The 18039-nt window shown below is 36.4% G+C and overlaps 1 protein-coding gene across 2 annotated transcripts in view; it reads right to left on the reverse strand.

Annotated features, from left to right (window-relative positions):
- The window catches only part of LOC131040009 (phytochrome-associated serine/threonine-protein phosphatase), a 69473-nt gene extending 62044 nt beyond the window's left edge, over positions 1-7429 (reverse strand). The window contains exon 1 of one of the 2 annotated variants that reach the window (XM_057972876.2): positions 7006-7429. In XM_057972876.2, the coding sequence (XP_057828859.1) occupies positions 7006-7086 (81 nt within the window). In that variant the 5' untranslated portion in view covers positions 7087-7429. The remainder of the gene's footprint in view (positions 1-7005) is intronic. The other variant, XM_057972878.2, reaches the window with a different exon arrangement.
- Between the last annotated feature and the right edge of the window lie 10610 nt (positions 7430-18039).

The following is an 18039-nucleotide window of genomic DNA, read 5'->3' on the forward strand; positions in this document are numbered from 1 at the left end:
AATTTTGCTCTAGACCCTTTGGAAGGGTCAGGAGCGAAATTTGCATTTTAGGACAAATTCTATCACGTCTCTCACTTCAACTCACCTCAAAGGTCAAGGAAACGTTGCTCCAGTCTTCCCTAAGCCATACAAACCAAAAGTTTGACTTGATTTGCAAGGGAAATAGGTGATCTTAGGAATTTCGCTCTGGACCCTTTGGAAGGGTCAAGAGCGAAATCCTAGTTTTTACTCAATTCCTTCAAATTTATTGATCACTAGCAACTCAAAGTCATTCCTAAGGACATATCCAATCCTATCTCACCCTGACCCACACTTGACTTGGCACAAAACTGGGAGAAAAGAGTGGTTTTGTGGAATTTCGCTCTGGACCCTTTGGAAGGGTCAGGAGCGAAATTCCTACTCTAGGCTTGACTCTTCATCTCTTCAACTCCAATCTTCTCTGGAAGGCAAAAATACATCACTCTCCACCCAAGGAACAAGGTTTGTAGCCTAAGCAAGGGAGCAAATGAGGTTTATAATGAATTTCGCTCTGGACTCTTTGGAAGGGTCAGGAGCGAATTTCATCCTTTAGGCAAAATCTTCATCTTCCAATGCTTTCAACCACCTCTCAAGGCAAGAACACGTCAATCCACCTTCCAACATGCCTTAGAAACCAACACTTGGCCAAAACTAGGAAGGAAATGAGAGTTATGGGGATTTTCGCTCTGGACCCTTTGGAAGGGTCAGGAGCGAAATTCTCATTCTTGGTTGATTTTCCACTTCATTGATCCAATTCTCTCTCAAACTTGATCAATTTCAAGGTCCTTTCATCATAATCAAGGCAATCCACCATCAAACTAGCTCCAGACAAGGCTAACCTAGGGCCTAAGGCAAAAAAGAAGGTCAAATGGAGGATTTCGCTCTGGACCCTTTGGAAGGGTCAAGAGCAAAATTCTCCTTCCAGGTTGATTTCCATCATTTCATCGCCTCAAATCTCCTCTCCAAGGAATATGAATTTCGCTCTGACCCTTTGGAAGGGTTAGGAGCGAAATCCTAGTCTTAGGTCAAAATCTTCATTCCTCAATGCTTTCAATCACTTCCTGAGGCAAGAACATATCAATCTACCCCCACCATGTCCAAGGAACAAGGATGTTAGCCCAAACAAGGGAGAAAATAGTGTCTAGGGAGAATTTCGCTCTGGACCCTTTAGAAGGGTCAAGAGCGAAATTCACATTTAGGCTCAAATCTTGACTTCATTTCTCACATTTCTTCATCCAAACAAGTGTTTTGCCCTCAATAATGCCTGGGAATGAGTTAGTTCTAAGTTTGGGTCAAAGTAGAATGTCTTATGGAGAATTTCGCTCTGGACCCTTTAGAAGGGTCAGGAGCGAAATTGAAATTTGCTTTGGACCCTTTGGAAGGGTCAGGAGCGAAATTTGACATTTTGGTCTCTCCGTCAAGATTCATATATGGAATATAACATTTAAGTTCTTATACTTTAAGTTATATTCCATATATACTGTCAGGATGTTTGAGAGTGGTTTCGGACCTCCAGGAGTTATAATGCAAAATCTAGTTTTTGGAGGATTCTTCAATTTTCCAGACTTAGTCAAATTTCAGGATCAGGATGACATTCCAGACAACGAAATTTCAGGACATTTGAAGATCAGGATGACATTCCAAACTTTATCACTCACCAATTTGACCTAACTCAAACCTTCAAAGATGATATTCACTCATCAAGCTTCATTGACCTCCTCAAACTCAAACAAGACACAATTAGCAACAAGAGCATAACCTTGTCCTAAGGAAGACTTTCAAAGATGACCCTAACCCGGAGCATCCACTGACTCACCTTTAGCAAAAACAGAGCCTGCTCTCTTAGTGATCCCTCTGGCAACACTCAACATGCAAAAGGCTAATAGACAAAACCCTAAAAGACCTAGAAACAAACCCCAGAAAGCGAAAAAGGAGGGGTCCCCATTTGCAATGGGGCGATGTGTGAATACGTCACAACACGTACCTAGGCATATTATCAGTGAGGAATGAGTAAAAGTTGTTCAAAGTTCAAACAATGATCCTTCTCATTCTTGACTTGCCCACACACAAGAACCACCTCAATTGAAGGGGCTATGTTTTCAGGATTCTAGATAGCTATGATATGAAATGCATTATAGATTTTGATGGCACTGCTCACTGATTCGACCAAAAGGACCCAATTCAAATGGACAAAGAAAGCAGAGGCTGCATTTCAAACCTAAGTCACAGGATACGGCGATTTTCATGGATGAGGTTCGAATTTAATCGAATTTCAAACTTCTATAAAAAAAAATCAAATTTAATCGAATTTCCTCTATAAAGCACTGCTATCCACCTCTAAGCACAACTCAGCTGGTCGTGGGTATTCTTTGTATATGTTTTGTATCTATTGGGTCATGGGTGTCTGCAACTGCTGGGTCGCCCTCGGATTTTCTCCAACAAGGGTCGCTATTCTGATAATTTATTAGAAGTATACATATATTTAAAAATAAACAAAATTATAGAAGGCGAATTTTATCCGAATTTTTTTTCGAATTTTTCCCTTGTTGAATTTCATCCGAATTTCATGGCTGTCGAATTCGAATTCGAATTCGAACCTTGTGACTTAGTTTCAAACCATGAATATGGTAACGGCATTAGCCCTTGTACTCACACTCACCGAGTTTTCACAGCCATTTGTCAGAGAATGTCATGCACAAGCCATGGATGTAGGGGCTTTTCTGATGCAAAATCAGTGACCAAATACCTTTTAAGAGCAGAAAACTCAATGATACAAAGATATTATGTATTTATGACAGCGAAATGTTGGAATAACACTTATTCATCTGCACTGATTGCCAAAGCTTGAAGTATTTCTTATCCAACAGACCTTCACAAAACAACAAGCAAAGTTGGTAAGCAAGCTACAGGGATTTGACTTTGAAATACATTATTCCTTGTCTCAAACACCCTTGGATATAAGCAATTTCTACAGCTAAACCAGTATAGAAAGAAGAGACTAAGATATTAAAGGAATATGCCAGGCATGATAAATCTCTACTGAACAAAGTCAAAATGCAAGAAGTGGACAGAAAATATTTATTTTCAGGTGACATGATTTTCTACAGCAACTGTATATATGGTGTCAGATTCTGGATTGAAACAAAAGATTTTATCTGACTGTCATTATGCCCAACACTAATGACATAATTTTTCCAAAATCAATTTCGAACAAATAAGGTATTATTCTGGGAAGGACTCAAATCAGATGTTGAAAACTTTGTTGCAACATGTGAGACTTGCTACAGAAACAAGACAAAGATTGTGAAATGCTCTAGCCTGCTCAACATTACCATATTCCTCAAAAACAATTTAGTGATCCATCAAAATGAATGTTCTTACATAAAAAGAGAGACTAGAGAAAACTCCAATTTTGCTTTGGTTGATCAATTGACTAAATATGCCCACATTATTGCCATCAATTTCAATGATGACCTCACAACATCTGTTGTTCATGCAGCATATGTGGAGAGTACATGGGCTTAACGAGTGTTGTTCATTATAGATATCCAAAGATTATAAGGATCTTTTGGAAAAATCTATTTAAACTTGTGATAGCCACTATAAAACCGAGCACCATGAATCATCCTCGAAACTGATGGGAAATCAGGTATTGCGTATAAAAGTCTAGATTGCTACTTGTTATATTATGTTACAAATCAACAAATGTCACAGCGAAAATAACTATACTTGGGAATGCACATTTACATTAAGAGATCATTATTTAATGCTCTTTACAATAATGAGCCCCCTGTGTCAATTCATGAGACAAATTAAGAGACCTGTGTACAAACAATAAGATATTTCCTTGAATAAAATCAGAAAAAATTAAAGAAACTGAAAAAACATCAAAAGAGTGTTTCAAGATAGGATGAAGGCTCTGCAAGATGATAAACATATTGAAAGCGAGTTACAAGTTAGTGATAATGATTTTCATAACGCCACAAACACATACACAAATATTCCTTGGAGGAAAAGCAGTGCAAAATCATGGACCAAAGTATCACAGACCTTATGATTCGCCAAAAAGAGGAAAAATTGCATGCACTCTTTAACTTTCAGCAATTGCCTGTGTACATGATCTATTTCAGATCTTATGTTTGAAGAAAGTAATAAGACAAAGGGTTGAAATCTCAAAGACTCTGACACATATAAATAATGAAGGACATCTCACTTAATCCTTGAACAAGTTCCAACCACAATAGATAAGAAACAGGGAAACAAAATATTGTTTGAGCACCTTGATCGCTAGAAAAGGAAGCTACATGGGAGGAGCCACAAAAAATTAACCACCCGGCATTAAAATTGCTTTGTGACAAAGCAATTCAAGGAGCGGGAAACCATTGGGATACCCATTATAAGTTAGAAGACCAACTCACCCTCTAGTCAGTGGGTCAGCACACCGTTTTAAATGGTAGTTTAGTCCACTCAGTCTTTCGGTAGGTTCAATGTCATATTGCAGACCATACTGTAGGGTTTGGAAAGGATGAGATGAATAAATATCTCATGGTAAAGTCTTTAAGAAAATTGCTTATCCTAATGCAATGTTTAGTCATGTCTGCGGGAGTCTTTGCTTTTTGCCTTTGGCAGTCTTGACGACTGGAACTCCAAATAGCTGACCTGTGTTGGAAATCAAATCCTCTCTATATATTGATAATTTGACACTCTGCTTTTAGCATGTTTTGTCAATGTATTTTATGTATTTATGACATGGAAATGTTGGCCCTTACACAATTTAAACTTTAAGATAAAGCCTCCATTTCTATGAATATATTAACACTCAATAATTTCATGTGTATCAGTTTCAACTGTTGTAAGTTAAGGTTTGAATTCTTCTTTTCTTTTCAAGTTATAGCTTCACTTTTCAGTTGGTTTAATAGAAAGAGTCAATTTAGTCAATGTAGCTACAATCCTTTTCCCAGATGAGCAATTACGTCCATTATTTGATGTTTAAGTGTAGTTATGCCTCTTATGGACATAGGTACAATACAGAAAGTCCATCTAAAAGCTAGCCCAACATGGAACTAGATGCAACACTACAGAAACGATGTGACTGTCAAGAGAAAACAAAAAGAAAGTAACTCCTAAATTGGTTTCTGTGAATGACGGCTGTTAAGTCAGTTCCATGAAAAGATCCAAATCTCATCATAGTTGTATCAAAGGCCTGAATATTTGGTCACATATGAGCCTAAACCACCCCTTTTAACCATTTTGGAACATGTGCATCAAAATTCTGAAACAAGCAAAATAGAAGATGGAACGTGCCTACTGAAAGAAAATTTTCTAAGGCACATGTGCAGCATTAAAATCTTTCTGTTTACGTTCAATGTTCCAGTACACATACATGGAGATAGAAGCTTGCTAAGGGAATGTTACCTGGAAAAACATTTTAGCATCATTGGAAACAGTAACCATAATATGAGGTATTCTCAATTTTTTCCTCAACATTACAGTACACAAATACAGAGATGAGATTTTGTACAAGAAATGTTGTCATGCATGTTCTTGGTCCCAGGTAACAAACATGTAGTGAGTTCTTCAATCATATACAAGTTTCTTTGAGCTTGAATGTTAGGAAAGCTTCTCATTCTAAACAGTGGGAATGATTTGTGGCCACCAAGCACGACCAAGCAATGCCCTATCTGTCTAGGCTGTTCTCAGATTTTCTTCACCATTGAATTTGACTTCCCGCCTCAAGAGACATATACGACCAGCCGTGTCCACTGGACATAGCAATTCCTTCCCAGTTTTGCATCACTATTGATTGGACATATACTTTTCTACTCTTGTATTTAAGCATTTATATTTTGCTTGTGGAGCTACCATCTGGTTTTGGTTTCTCCTGGTTTAAATTTTTCTAATCTATGTGTACCTCAGTACAATTGACCTGCTTAGGTCATCTGCAAGCACTATTATAACATCAAAATCAAATTCATTTTCAGTTATGCTACTATGTGACGTGCACCATCTACTGAAAGACTTGACACTGCTCCATTGAAGAAAGCCGCAAAACCAATTTAACAGTTGTTTTCCCAAGCACCATCATGACCCATCAACATCAGCAAGTCACTTGAAAACTTATTGCAAGATCTCACCCTTCCCTGCATTAGTTTATTATACCATTCATTTCACTTAAAATTCTATTCTGCCGCCGCTGTAAATGCATAGAGAATTCACACTTCATCTACATTTGATCCCACTTACCATACGCGTGGCATGCATCCTCCGATAATATTCGACTCCCACTGAGCTAGTGCGTCCTTACGGTGGTGATTGCAGGGTTGATTATCTTTATTTAATGATCAACTCACTGCCATCATGCCAGCCCAATGTAGGAATTGAGATTCTTTAAAACTAAAAATTATGGTATAAATACCCTATGTAGGAATTGAGATTCTAAAAAGCTAAAAAACTTGGGTACTACACATGGGAGATGAATTGTAAGTAAAGACCATATCTAAACATGTCTGTTTTCCTTGAATTCATGAGGATGAGAATTTCTGTTAGTCAAAATTTTGATTCATGGGCAGATTCATGAAATCCCTTCTGCCCTGCCAAAATTCGAGTTTAGTAGAAACTATTAGACCTTTTTCCAGTTATCAAGCAATTGGCAACGCAACTTTTTTGTAGATGTCAAATTTTCATGAATAATTACAGGCAGAGTTAGTGTATCCAATCCTTCAACAATCCATGTTTTGAGTAATCTTATCTTCTATGACCAATCTCTTGTGGGTTAAGTAGCCCACTTGGTGGGCATTGCATAAGCAAATGCGAAGCAATGGGATTGAAATTAACAAACCCAGCAATTGCATATGATAGCAAATGATCCATCGTTAGTTCGCGGTAAATAAGGAGATCTGGAAGAGAAGAAAAAAACAGGGGAGCGAAGGGCAAAATTCATCTGGGTTAATCTGGAAAGACACGAGAAAGGTAAGGAAAAATACTCACATATTCACAGAGGAGTTTGAGCTGGTCTTCCATGAGATGCTGTCCTTCCTTGACCTTGACAATCCATTCATCCAGATCCATGGAGCTTCACTGCTATTATTATTAATTCTAATAATAGATGGATCTGCAAGAGGATTCTAGAGGAGGCCTCAGAGACATGAGAATGGAAAAGCTTGCAATGTATAGATTCCAGAAGAGGCACAAAGCTTTTGCTTTCAGTTGGAAATACCACTAAAATATTGTTGATTCCTTGCCAAGGATATTTTTCACGTACCCACTTTATTTCAAGTCCATTCATATTAGGAAAGTCATCGATTGGACGGCTTATCTTTTCGAAGTGCCTGAATTGGCCCAAATAACTGTTGTACAAGGAGGGTTTAGATACTCCAACTGTTTGGAACGAATAAAATACCGTTTATTGTTGAAGATATATAAGCTCTCGTTTTTTTGTTCTTCAGCCATAACCAAGACGTCTTTACATTTTCTTTTATCTCCTGCGAGTGACCGGGAAATTTTGAGCTTTTCTGAATGTAGAAGTCAAAACAATTGAATTCAACATAATTGCATCATTATATATATATATTTTGTTATTTTGAGCTGTAATTACATTTTAGATGTAGCTTTTAAAGTATCATTCATATAGTATTAAATTTAAATTTGGAATTGTCTCTGAAATTTATTTTTTTTTAAATTAAATCTAAAAGTAATTGTAGATTCAAGTTGACTTGTTTGTAACTTTTTTTAATTGAAAATGCAAATTGCAAAAGAATTGTCCCAAAAACTTGCAACAAAAACTAACCAACAATTATGAAACTAGAATGTAGACATAGGAGTTACATGCTTGAATAAGCACAAGCCAATGAACCTATTTGTAATTAGTTAATATCCTTTGATTTAAGAAAAAATATTAAAATTGACATGTTAGAGCGTTGTATTAAAAATTAAATTTCAATTCATTTTAGATCATCTAATCATCATCTCATAACATTATTCTTCAATCATATAGTCTATGTTGCATCAATATCTAGAATCATAAGGGCAAACATAAAAATGTGCATTTTTTTGTGTGAGTCTACAACCTTGTTCAAGTCATTAAATCAATCAAGGGGTGGCTAAGGTATAAAGTGAAAATCTACTTGACTTCCCTTCCCTAGCATAGAAAGTTCTTGTTCTTTTAAGCACATATCAAATAACATAAGAAAATAAGAATTTAATTTAGAGACTCGAAGTGTAAGAAGGTTACTTGTGTGAGATTGGACCAAAAGGAGGCGAAGGTAAATTTCTAGTATGTTGAAATCTAACAATCACAAATCCGATAGAAAAAAAAATAGAGTCGGATCATAAAACACGCACTAAAATAAATTATCCACTTGTCACACATAGACCTAAGTACAATTATCTTTATTTCTTTTTTTCTATTGATATTAATATGTTGAGAAATTACTTAGTTATCCAGATTAGTCAATGTATTGGTTATTTAATTAATTAGCTTGGATATTTTTTAAATTAGCATTTGATTTTCTTTCATTTTGATGAATGTTAGCAAGAAATTTGGGACACGAGCTGGAGCACTTAACCCTAATGACTTTCTAGTGTTGTAGTCTTATACCCTGGACTCAATCCTATTAAAGGAACAAGGAATTAGATCAGGATAAAACATTATATATTTAACAGAATATTAGGAACATACACAACACATCGTATGGAGACCCAAAAGCATTTGTATTATTGATATTCATTTAATACATTATATAAACCCATATAAATCCTTATATACTCTCATACATTCATATCATATACATTTGTTCTTCATATTCTATCTTTTTTTATATATCTATTATACCTCTCTATTATATCCTTTATGTTAGTGATCACATCCTATAATATATTTGTATCTACAAGATGAGACATGACTTGTACTTAGTGTCCCTAATCTACATATTATTTCCAACTCCTAAGCTTTGTAGGCTTGATGTAGAAAGATGAAACCTGTTATCCATATGTTTGTTCGGCTACTCTTTCCTTGTCAACATCATCCCCCTTCTAAACTATGACTTGCCCTTAAGTCATCTTTGTCACATCAAAAGTATATCATTATGTATCTCCTAAAGGTTGTCAAAATTGTTGTCCCATCGATTATTTTCCAACCATAGTTGTTGTGTGGGCACTTGGAGTTGTACCAAATGATTTTTTGTTTTCAAACTATGGGGGGTATTTGGATGTTTTGGTATAAGTGTTGTGCCTCCTGAAGGATGCCAATTTAATATGATCCAACCTCAAATTAACAACCTCTCTCGATTGATGAAACTAGTGTCAGGTCTTATTCCTTTGATCTTGTCATTCTTGATATTGGGCATGCAAGGATTCTATGCCTACCCGGTCTTGACCATCTAGATCATTCATTACATCATAATCACTTGATCTTTTAATTATTTGAAGCTCCAAGTTTTCCATCTCATCTTTGAGTGACCTTTGCATCCTTTATGGCCTTCTTTGGTGGAATGTCCCCTTGTTCATATAGCCCAGTTATTGCTTGAATCACTTCCTTAGTGATCATGCAAAGTTTGTCTAGTTAGAGATATTTATCGTGTAACCAACTAAAGACCATGCAGACCCATTTCTCCTATGTTGTAAATTCTAGGAACTCCTTCTAGGAATTCAACTTCTACTTTTCTATTTGGCCATATTGTGGCAAGTAGTTTCTTGTGTTGGGTTGCAACATAGTTACCCTAAGCTCTTCAGATTTCATGTGGTCAATCTCTACCATTTTAGTGTGAATATAACATTGAACATCCTGTGTGTATACGGTGTCTCTAAGAACCTTAGAGAATGTGTCAACTAAGTTGACCTTCATTGCTTTTATAGGGGAACCTTTTATACTTAGGGTGGAGTTTTTGTGAAGAATCTACAAGGATAGGTGTGGCCATGTCGGTAGTCTTGAAGTAGAGTAATGAAGGAGCAAATTGTAGCTATGGTTTGGATGGGAAAAGCTAAGTTCAAAAAATTAAGATGATAGAAACAATAAGTATAGAGTGAGAGTGTGATATTAAGGGTTGATATTTATAAGTTTATCCAAAGGTGATGCATTTATTGTGATAGTCATTTTCTTCCTTTTTCAGTCATTTTCTACCTGTTATTCTTGCTAGGCTTCTATTTTCTGGCACTTTATTCCTTATATCTACTTTATAGTACATTATGATACAAATATATGCATTTGGTTAAACTTAAGTAAAGTTAGGTTTAGTACTCGTTTTCCTATAATCAAATCATATTAAGGTTGGTATGCAAGAGTAGGATTTTATTCTTTAATTATCCTAGAATCCCCTTGTACTATATCCTTGTAACTAAATAATGTTTATAGGATTTTCCCTTGGTGATTATGATTGTGATGCAGAGGCAACAAACTAGAAGGATAACCTTGAACCAACCAACCTCTAAGGATCGCAAACTCAACCAAAACCCTACTACCAAAGGGTCCTTACACAACACCAAGTCAAGCAATGGTTCAATGACACTAAGAAATGCCTTAGGAGACTCAAGAGCTCCAATATGTCCACTTAAAAACAACTAACACTCTCAAGTCTTGTGTGACTACACACAGCATTGCATACATGAGTGGGCTACCACTAGGCTTTAGGGGTTTGAATGGCCCACTTGACTAATTCAAAACAACCCTTCTAGGGGTGTTCTCACAAAACCTTAACATAAATGAAACTGGATTTCATGGTTTAGACCCACCAGAACATCAGTTTTGACTCACTTGCCCACAAATAGAACCAGTTGTAATTAGGCCTCCATTTGAAGGAATCGGGTGATAACTTTTGACACCCTGAGGATCTAGGCAAACAAATTATATTTTCAGATACCCTTTTGGGATTTCTCAACAATATCTTTGTTTCCAGTACCAAACCAACTTGCAGATATCCCAACCAATACTGCACTAACAAACCTAATAGGGCTATTAGGCCTATTTCACTGAACACCTGTCACAAACTTGATTGGTTCTCCTAAGAGATGACAATCCCTGACCATGAAATATTGTCTCAACCTCCAAAATACTCCTCTATCACATTAAATCCCCTTTCCAGTGCTCTACCACTCAATTCTCTCGCACTGCACTCATCAAATCAGTCTATCACATAGAGATGCTAGACCTAGGGTTAGTTCTCCATCCTCTTCGTCCTATTGTGTCCTCTTAATAGCTCTTGGAATTGACATATGATACAGTGGCCTATCATCTCCTATAATGGCAGAGTCTTCAGTTAAGGATTGATAGGCCAAAACCCATTATTACAATCAAACCCTAGGGGTTTGAGGGTTTTAGGCTACCCGATAGAGATTTGCTTGTAGAATGGGGCAGTGATATCTTCAAGGCTTCAAACCAAATGAAAAACAAAGGTAAAACAATATAGTTTCAAGATCTATGTGATGATCATTCTTGCCAATCCACCTTCAATATGCAATCAATAGAAATTAGACGATTTCCTGCATTTCTAACAGTTTTGATGCTTCAATTTCCTTCTCAAAACAATCAAATCAACACACACTTACATCTTTCAGGGTTTGAGGTCCTTAAAGGTGTCACCCCAAATGAACACAACCTCCTCCAATCATTTTTCAAGCTAATTTGACCATTGGAGAATCATGACTTACAAAAAGTGCAAAATTGTCATGACAACAAATTGACAATATGACAATTTTTGCATTACTCAACCAACTTAGACTCCAAACTATCATAGTCCCCCAAAATGATTGGGTTACTTTCAATATTTTTCTAAACCATGACCTTAAACACATTGAAATATGTCCAAATAGACATGAAAGGAGTCTCGTTGGAACCAACTTTTACATTATTACATCAATTTGACCCATTTTGACTCATTTGCACAATATTGGCCAAATTAGGACCATCTAAACAACTTAATTGCATTAATGGTAAAATGACCTTATTACAATGCTATTGGTCTCATTAGACCTTATTTGACACAAGAAACCATCTAGAACTCAAAATGTTCATATTTGACCCCATATAGGTCATTGGAATCAGGAGGTACACTTGGTTCACTCGATGTTCCTACACCATACTCCCCTCCTTGAAAAATCCTCATGTCCCATGAGGGAACATCAACTCCAGCCTTCTAAAAACCTACAAGAAACTGATAAAAACCAGAATACAAAAACCAATTAGTCCACAAAGGAACTCCAACCACCATAGTACTTGGTGGAGACCAAGAATCTTCAATAGGTGCTTGCCCTTGCACCTTCTTCTCCACTTCCCCAACCTTTGTTTGTTGTACCTGCTCCTTCTTACCTGCAACATCAAATTTATCCTTCACCGTGTCCTGTACAAATGGACATAAAACTAAACCAACCATTATACCTTCACACAAATTGTCATTTCCAACCCTTTTTATCTGTGACCTGGCTACCAACTCTTCATCCTCAAGCAATGTCTTCTTCCCAAACATGACTATTTTGTTCTTACCCTTGACACCATCATTCATTGACCATAAAGTATACTTAACCCCATCCTTTTCAATAGTATAAGTGTTTCTTCTACCATCATAACTAGTATGGTTGTCATATTGCCAAGGTCTACCAAGTAAAATATGGCTACATTCCATGGGTAAAATGTCACATAGAACACTCTCCTTATATTGACCAATCTGAAAATCAACCCTTGCATGTTCCTTAACCAATAGACTAACATCGTCATTGACCTAAGAAACTCTATAAGGATTATTATGAGGCAATCTTTCCAAATGTAACTTGTCAACCATTTCAATAGAAACCATGTTATCAGTGGAACCAGAATCAACAACAAGAGTACACACTTTACCTTTACATTGACACCTTGTTCTAAAGAGGCTTCTTCTTTGTATGGATTCATGTACTAGTGAGATCTTCAAAGTAGTCTTCTTAATCATCAAACTTTCACCAACCTCTGAATTGCATACAACCTCTCTTGGACTACTATCAACCTCCTCCTCCTCTTGAGAAAATTCAACCCTCTTGTCAACCTTAGATGATGATTATGTTATCTTTTCAGGACACTTAAAAGAAGGATGACCATATTCATTACAATTATAACATCGTCCTGAAAATTGATTAGAACCTCTACCAAATATGCCTCTATTATTACCAAATCCACCTCTAAAATCATAAAAAGATTGATCTTTACCTTTTTTTGTATCACCTTGTTCATCATTGGTTTGCTTATGTGAATGAAATGTACCTTTTCCTCTATTATTGTTGCTACCTCTTCCTCTTGTGGATTTCTCTTACCTTCTTTTGACTTTCTCCTCAGCCCTGAGTGCCAATTGAAAATATTCTTCCACACTTTTGGGGTTAGCAATTACCAACTCATCTTGAATATTGAATCTAAGACCACCAAGGTGCCTAGCCACCTTTTCAACTTCATCTTCATCCCTTCCTACTCTTATACTCAACTTATAAAACTCATCAGTATATGCCTTCACATCTAAATCCTTATGTTTTAAACTTTGCAATTTCTTAAACATTTGAACTTCATAGTCTTTAGGAAGAAGTTTACCTTTAAGTTTTGCAACCATCTTGTCCCAAGATATGATCTTGGCTTTGCCTTTCTTTCTTCTTTCTGCCTGTTCATAATCCCACCATAGGAGAGCATGTCCTTTCAACTTTATCTTTGCCACTTTGACCTTCTGATCCTCTGGCACATCTTCACTCTCAAAATAAGTATCCATGTCTACTACCGAATCAAGCAACTCTTTTTCATTTAGATTCCCACCATACATAGGTAGGTCAACTCTTGCCTTGTACTGATCACCTTTTACTGCCTTTAACAATCTGAGTGTCCACTGCTCCTCAGGATCTACTTGTTCTTCCTCCTGTGCTTCTTGGAACTCTTCTTCTTCTTCCTCTTCATCACTCACATCTCCTATATCAACATTCCTTCTTTGATTGGACTCTAAGGTTTCAATCCTTGCCATCACCGCATTATAGGATTCTTGCAACCTTGCATTCTTCTCCTTCAACTCTTGTAACTCTCTAGTAGTACCCACACTCTTATGAGGCATATTGACTTCAACCTCTTAGTTACCCTTTTCTCAAAACCCAACCATCTTCTTTGGGGACCTACTTCCTTGCTTTGATACCAATATGATGCAGAGGCAACGGATTGGAAGGATAATCTTGAACCAACCAACTTCTAAGGCTCGTAAACTCAAGCAAAACCCTACTACCAAAGGGTCCTTACACAACACCAAGTCAAGAAATGGTTCAATGACACTAGAAAATGCCTCATGAGACTCAAGGTCTCTAATATGTCCACTTACAAACAACTAACACTCTCAAGTTTTGTGTGACTACACACACCCTTGCATACATGAGTGGGCTACTGCTAGGCTTTAGGGGTTTGAATAGCCCACTTGACCAATTCAAAACAATAACCCTTGGATTGGTGTTCTCACAACACCTTAACACAAATAAAACTGGAATTCATGGTTTAGACCCACCAGAACATCAATTTTGACTCACTTGCCCACAAACAGAACCAGTTGCAATTAGGCCTCCATTTGAAGGAATCAGGTGATAACTTTTGACACCTTGAGGATCTAGGCAAACAAACTATATTTTTAGATTCCCTTTTGGGAGTTCTCAAGAATATCTTTGTTTCTAGTACCAGACCAACTTGCAAATATCCCAACCAATACTGCACTAACAGACCTAATAGGGAGCTATTAGGCCTATTTGACTAAACACTTGTCACAAACTTGCTTGGTTCTCCTAAAAGATGACTATCCCTGACCATGAATTGTTGTCTCAACCTCCAAAATACTCTTCTATCACATTCAAATGACTTTCCAGTGCTCTACCACTCAACTATCTCGCACTGCACTCATCAAACCGGTATGTCACATAGATATGCCAGACCTAGGGTTAGTTCTCCATCCTCTTCACCCTATTGTGTCCTATTAATGGCTCTTGGAATTGACATATGATATAGTGGCCTATCATCTCCTATAACGATAGAGTCTTTAGTTAAGGATCGATAGGCCAAAACCCATTATTACAATCAAACCCTATGGGTTTGAGGGTTTTAGGCTACCCGTTAGATATTTGCTTGTAGAATGGGGCAGCGATAACTTCAAGCCTTCACACCAAATGAAAAACAAAGGTAAAACAATCTAGTTTCAGGATCTATGTGATGATCATTCTTTCCAATGCACCTTCAGTATGCAATCAATGGAAATTAGACGATTTCTTGCGTTTCCAATGGTTTTGATGCTTCAATTTCCTTCTCAAAACATTCAAATCAACACACACTTACATCTTTCAGGGTTCGGGGTCCTTAAAGGTGTCACCCCAAATGAACACAACCTCTTCCAACCATTTTTCAAACTGAACTGACCGTTGGAGAATCACAACTTATAAAAAGTGCAAAGTTGTCATGACAACAAATTGACAATATGACAATTTTTGCATTACCCAACCAACTTAGACTCCAGACTATCATAGTCCCCCAAAATGATTGGCTTACTTTCAACATTTTTCTAAACCATGACCTTAAACACATTGAAATATGTCCAAATAGACATGAAAGGACTGTTGGAACCAACTTTTACATTATTACATCAATTTGACCCATTTTGACTCATTTGCACAATATTGGCCAATTCAGGACCATCTAGACAACTTGATTACATGAATGGTCAAATGACCTTATTGCAATGCTATTGGTCTCATTAGACCTTATTTGACACAAGAAACCATCTAGAACTCAAAATGTTCATATTTGACCCCATATAGGTCATTGGAATCAGGAGGTACACTTGGTTCACTCGGTGCTCCTGGAGTTCCTTGAGAGATTCTTTAGTTTCATCCTTTTTTGAATTTGTAACTGGAGTTCCTTGATAGATTCTTTAGTTTCATCATTTTTTGGCTTCCTCCAAGGTTGTGCTTCAATATGGTAAGTCATTGTAATAAGGCTTGTATAAGAGTCAAAGACTATGGCATTCAAAGCCATTCTAATATATTTTTGTAATCTAGATGTAAACCATTCATTTTTTTGCCTCTCTAATAGTGGTTCTTCCAATTTGTAGCAAACCTCTTTGAACCTTTTATCATAGGCCTTAACTAATGCATTCTCCCTTTGTTTCAACTCTCTCATTTTTCTTACACTTCAGTACAGATGGTTGGAGTATCAATATTTTGTTAGAATGAAGGTGCCATCTACCTTGTAAATCTTATGAGAAGGTTCCAACACCCTTGGAAAGTGTCCTAAGGCACTTACAATGTATTTGTATTGGAAAAATAATTTTTAATATTTAATTTTCACCATTATTTATAATACATTCATAATGGGTGATAGGGTCCCCTAGTAGTGGTTAGATTGGGTTGTGAACGCAATTATTTTTTATTGTTTTCCCCACTTATGTATGTGTAGAATAAGATATTTAATAACTTAAGAAAGTGAAAAAAGAGTAACATGTGGGCTTCTCCAAGTGGGGGAATCCAAGAGGCAACAACTGTCTTTTGGTTTCTAATCATTTACTTTATTTTATTTAATGTTTATCTTGTGATTATAGGTGTCCATGTTGGAGGGAAGGTATTGGAAGCTAAACCAATGTCTTTTTGAGTTTTATGGAGGAATTCTAAGGATTGTGGTCATGAGGAAGGAAAAGTCTTCTTTGGGAACTTTTATTGGTGGTTTTGGAGCTCTTGTCATTCTATAAGGAGGCTATTCACATGTGTATAGGTGATACTATGGTGGAGGAAAAGAGGAGAATGAAAGTTATTGTATTGTAAGCACTTTTATCGTTGTTAATGCAAGCTTGTCCTCTCTTCTTGGTGGAGTTTTTCTCACAAGGGTTTCTCCATGTAAATCTTGTGTTATATGAAAAAAATTGTTGTTGATTTATTTTGTATTGCTTCTATGTTATGCTAACATTAATCATTATCTATTTCTTTTATAATTTCACATAATATAAGTTTATTAAGCATGGTTAACAAGTTGATTTTTGACATTATAAAGAAGAAAGATCTAATCATGGGTTTTCCACAATTAAGGCAGCTTAATTTTTCAGATTTGCATATGAGTTTAAAATTTTCATGTTGTTGTTATCCAAGCCTTTAATCTCATAATTTTATTAGTTTATTGGATAGAGTTTAATTTTCACAATATTTGGTATTGAACCTATTCATTTTCCAACATTTGGTATTAGAGTTGCAGGTTACTAGTTCTAGGTATTCCTCTAGTTTTGGTTTCTTAGTATGGAAAGCTTGTGGAAATAATTAAAGGTTGTTGGAAGGATTTTAAAGCTATAATGAATGGCCTGTGAGTTAACTTTTTTTCGCAAATTTGTCAGATTGGAAACTGTTGGACATTTGAAGGTCATGTTTGTGGATCGTGATCATGGATACTAGAAAGACTTGGGTGAGGCTATGAGATCTCATTTTTTTTGGATCACGTGTTGATATGGTTACTCTTAGATGAGGATTTCAATAAAAAGACCAAGGAGCCTACACCTAGTTATGGATGTGAATCTATTATGGAGCTGATGAGAATATTATCATTTATTATTAGATTTATTGCTTGGTATTGTGAGCTTGTGACAATCTTGTTTCTCACTCTTGGTTTACTTGGAAAGTGAATTATCTGAGAGGTATTGTCCACCTGCTTATTAGGTGCATTCTTTATTTTGTATCTTATTTTTTCATGTGAATAATTCTTGAATATAGAAGTTTTAAGGACTTGTTGAGAAGAAGATGCATGGTTTCACATGTTTTTGTTGTTCTCCTTGTTGATGGTCTTAAGCTATGGATATGGTTTTGAGTACTTATTTGGAGAGGTACGAGAAAAGGTTTGTGGCTTTAGGCATTATTCCCTTTGTTGTGGGAGTGGATGGTTTGTTTTATCTACCTTTGGTATGAGAGTTTATCTATTGTTGTCATGTTTCATTTGATTGAATGTTAGATGTTGATATCCTTTTAGTTTGTGAATGATGAAGGAGATCTTACATTACACAGCCTAATACATGTTAGTGTGGAACA

This window comes from Cryptomeria japonica, chromosome 7 (assembly GCF_030272615.1).
Source record: "Cryptomeria japonica chromosome 7, Sugi_1.0, whole genome shotgun sequence".
NCBI classification, from domain to species: domain Eukaryota; kingdom Viridiplantae; phylum Streptophyta; class Pinopsida; order Cupressales; family Cupressaceae; genus Cryptomeria; species Cryptomeria japonica.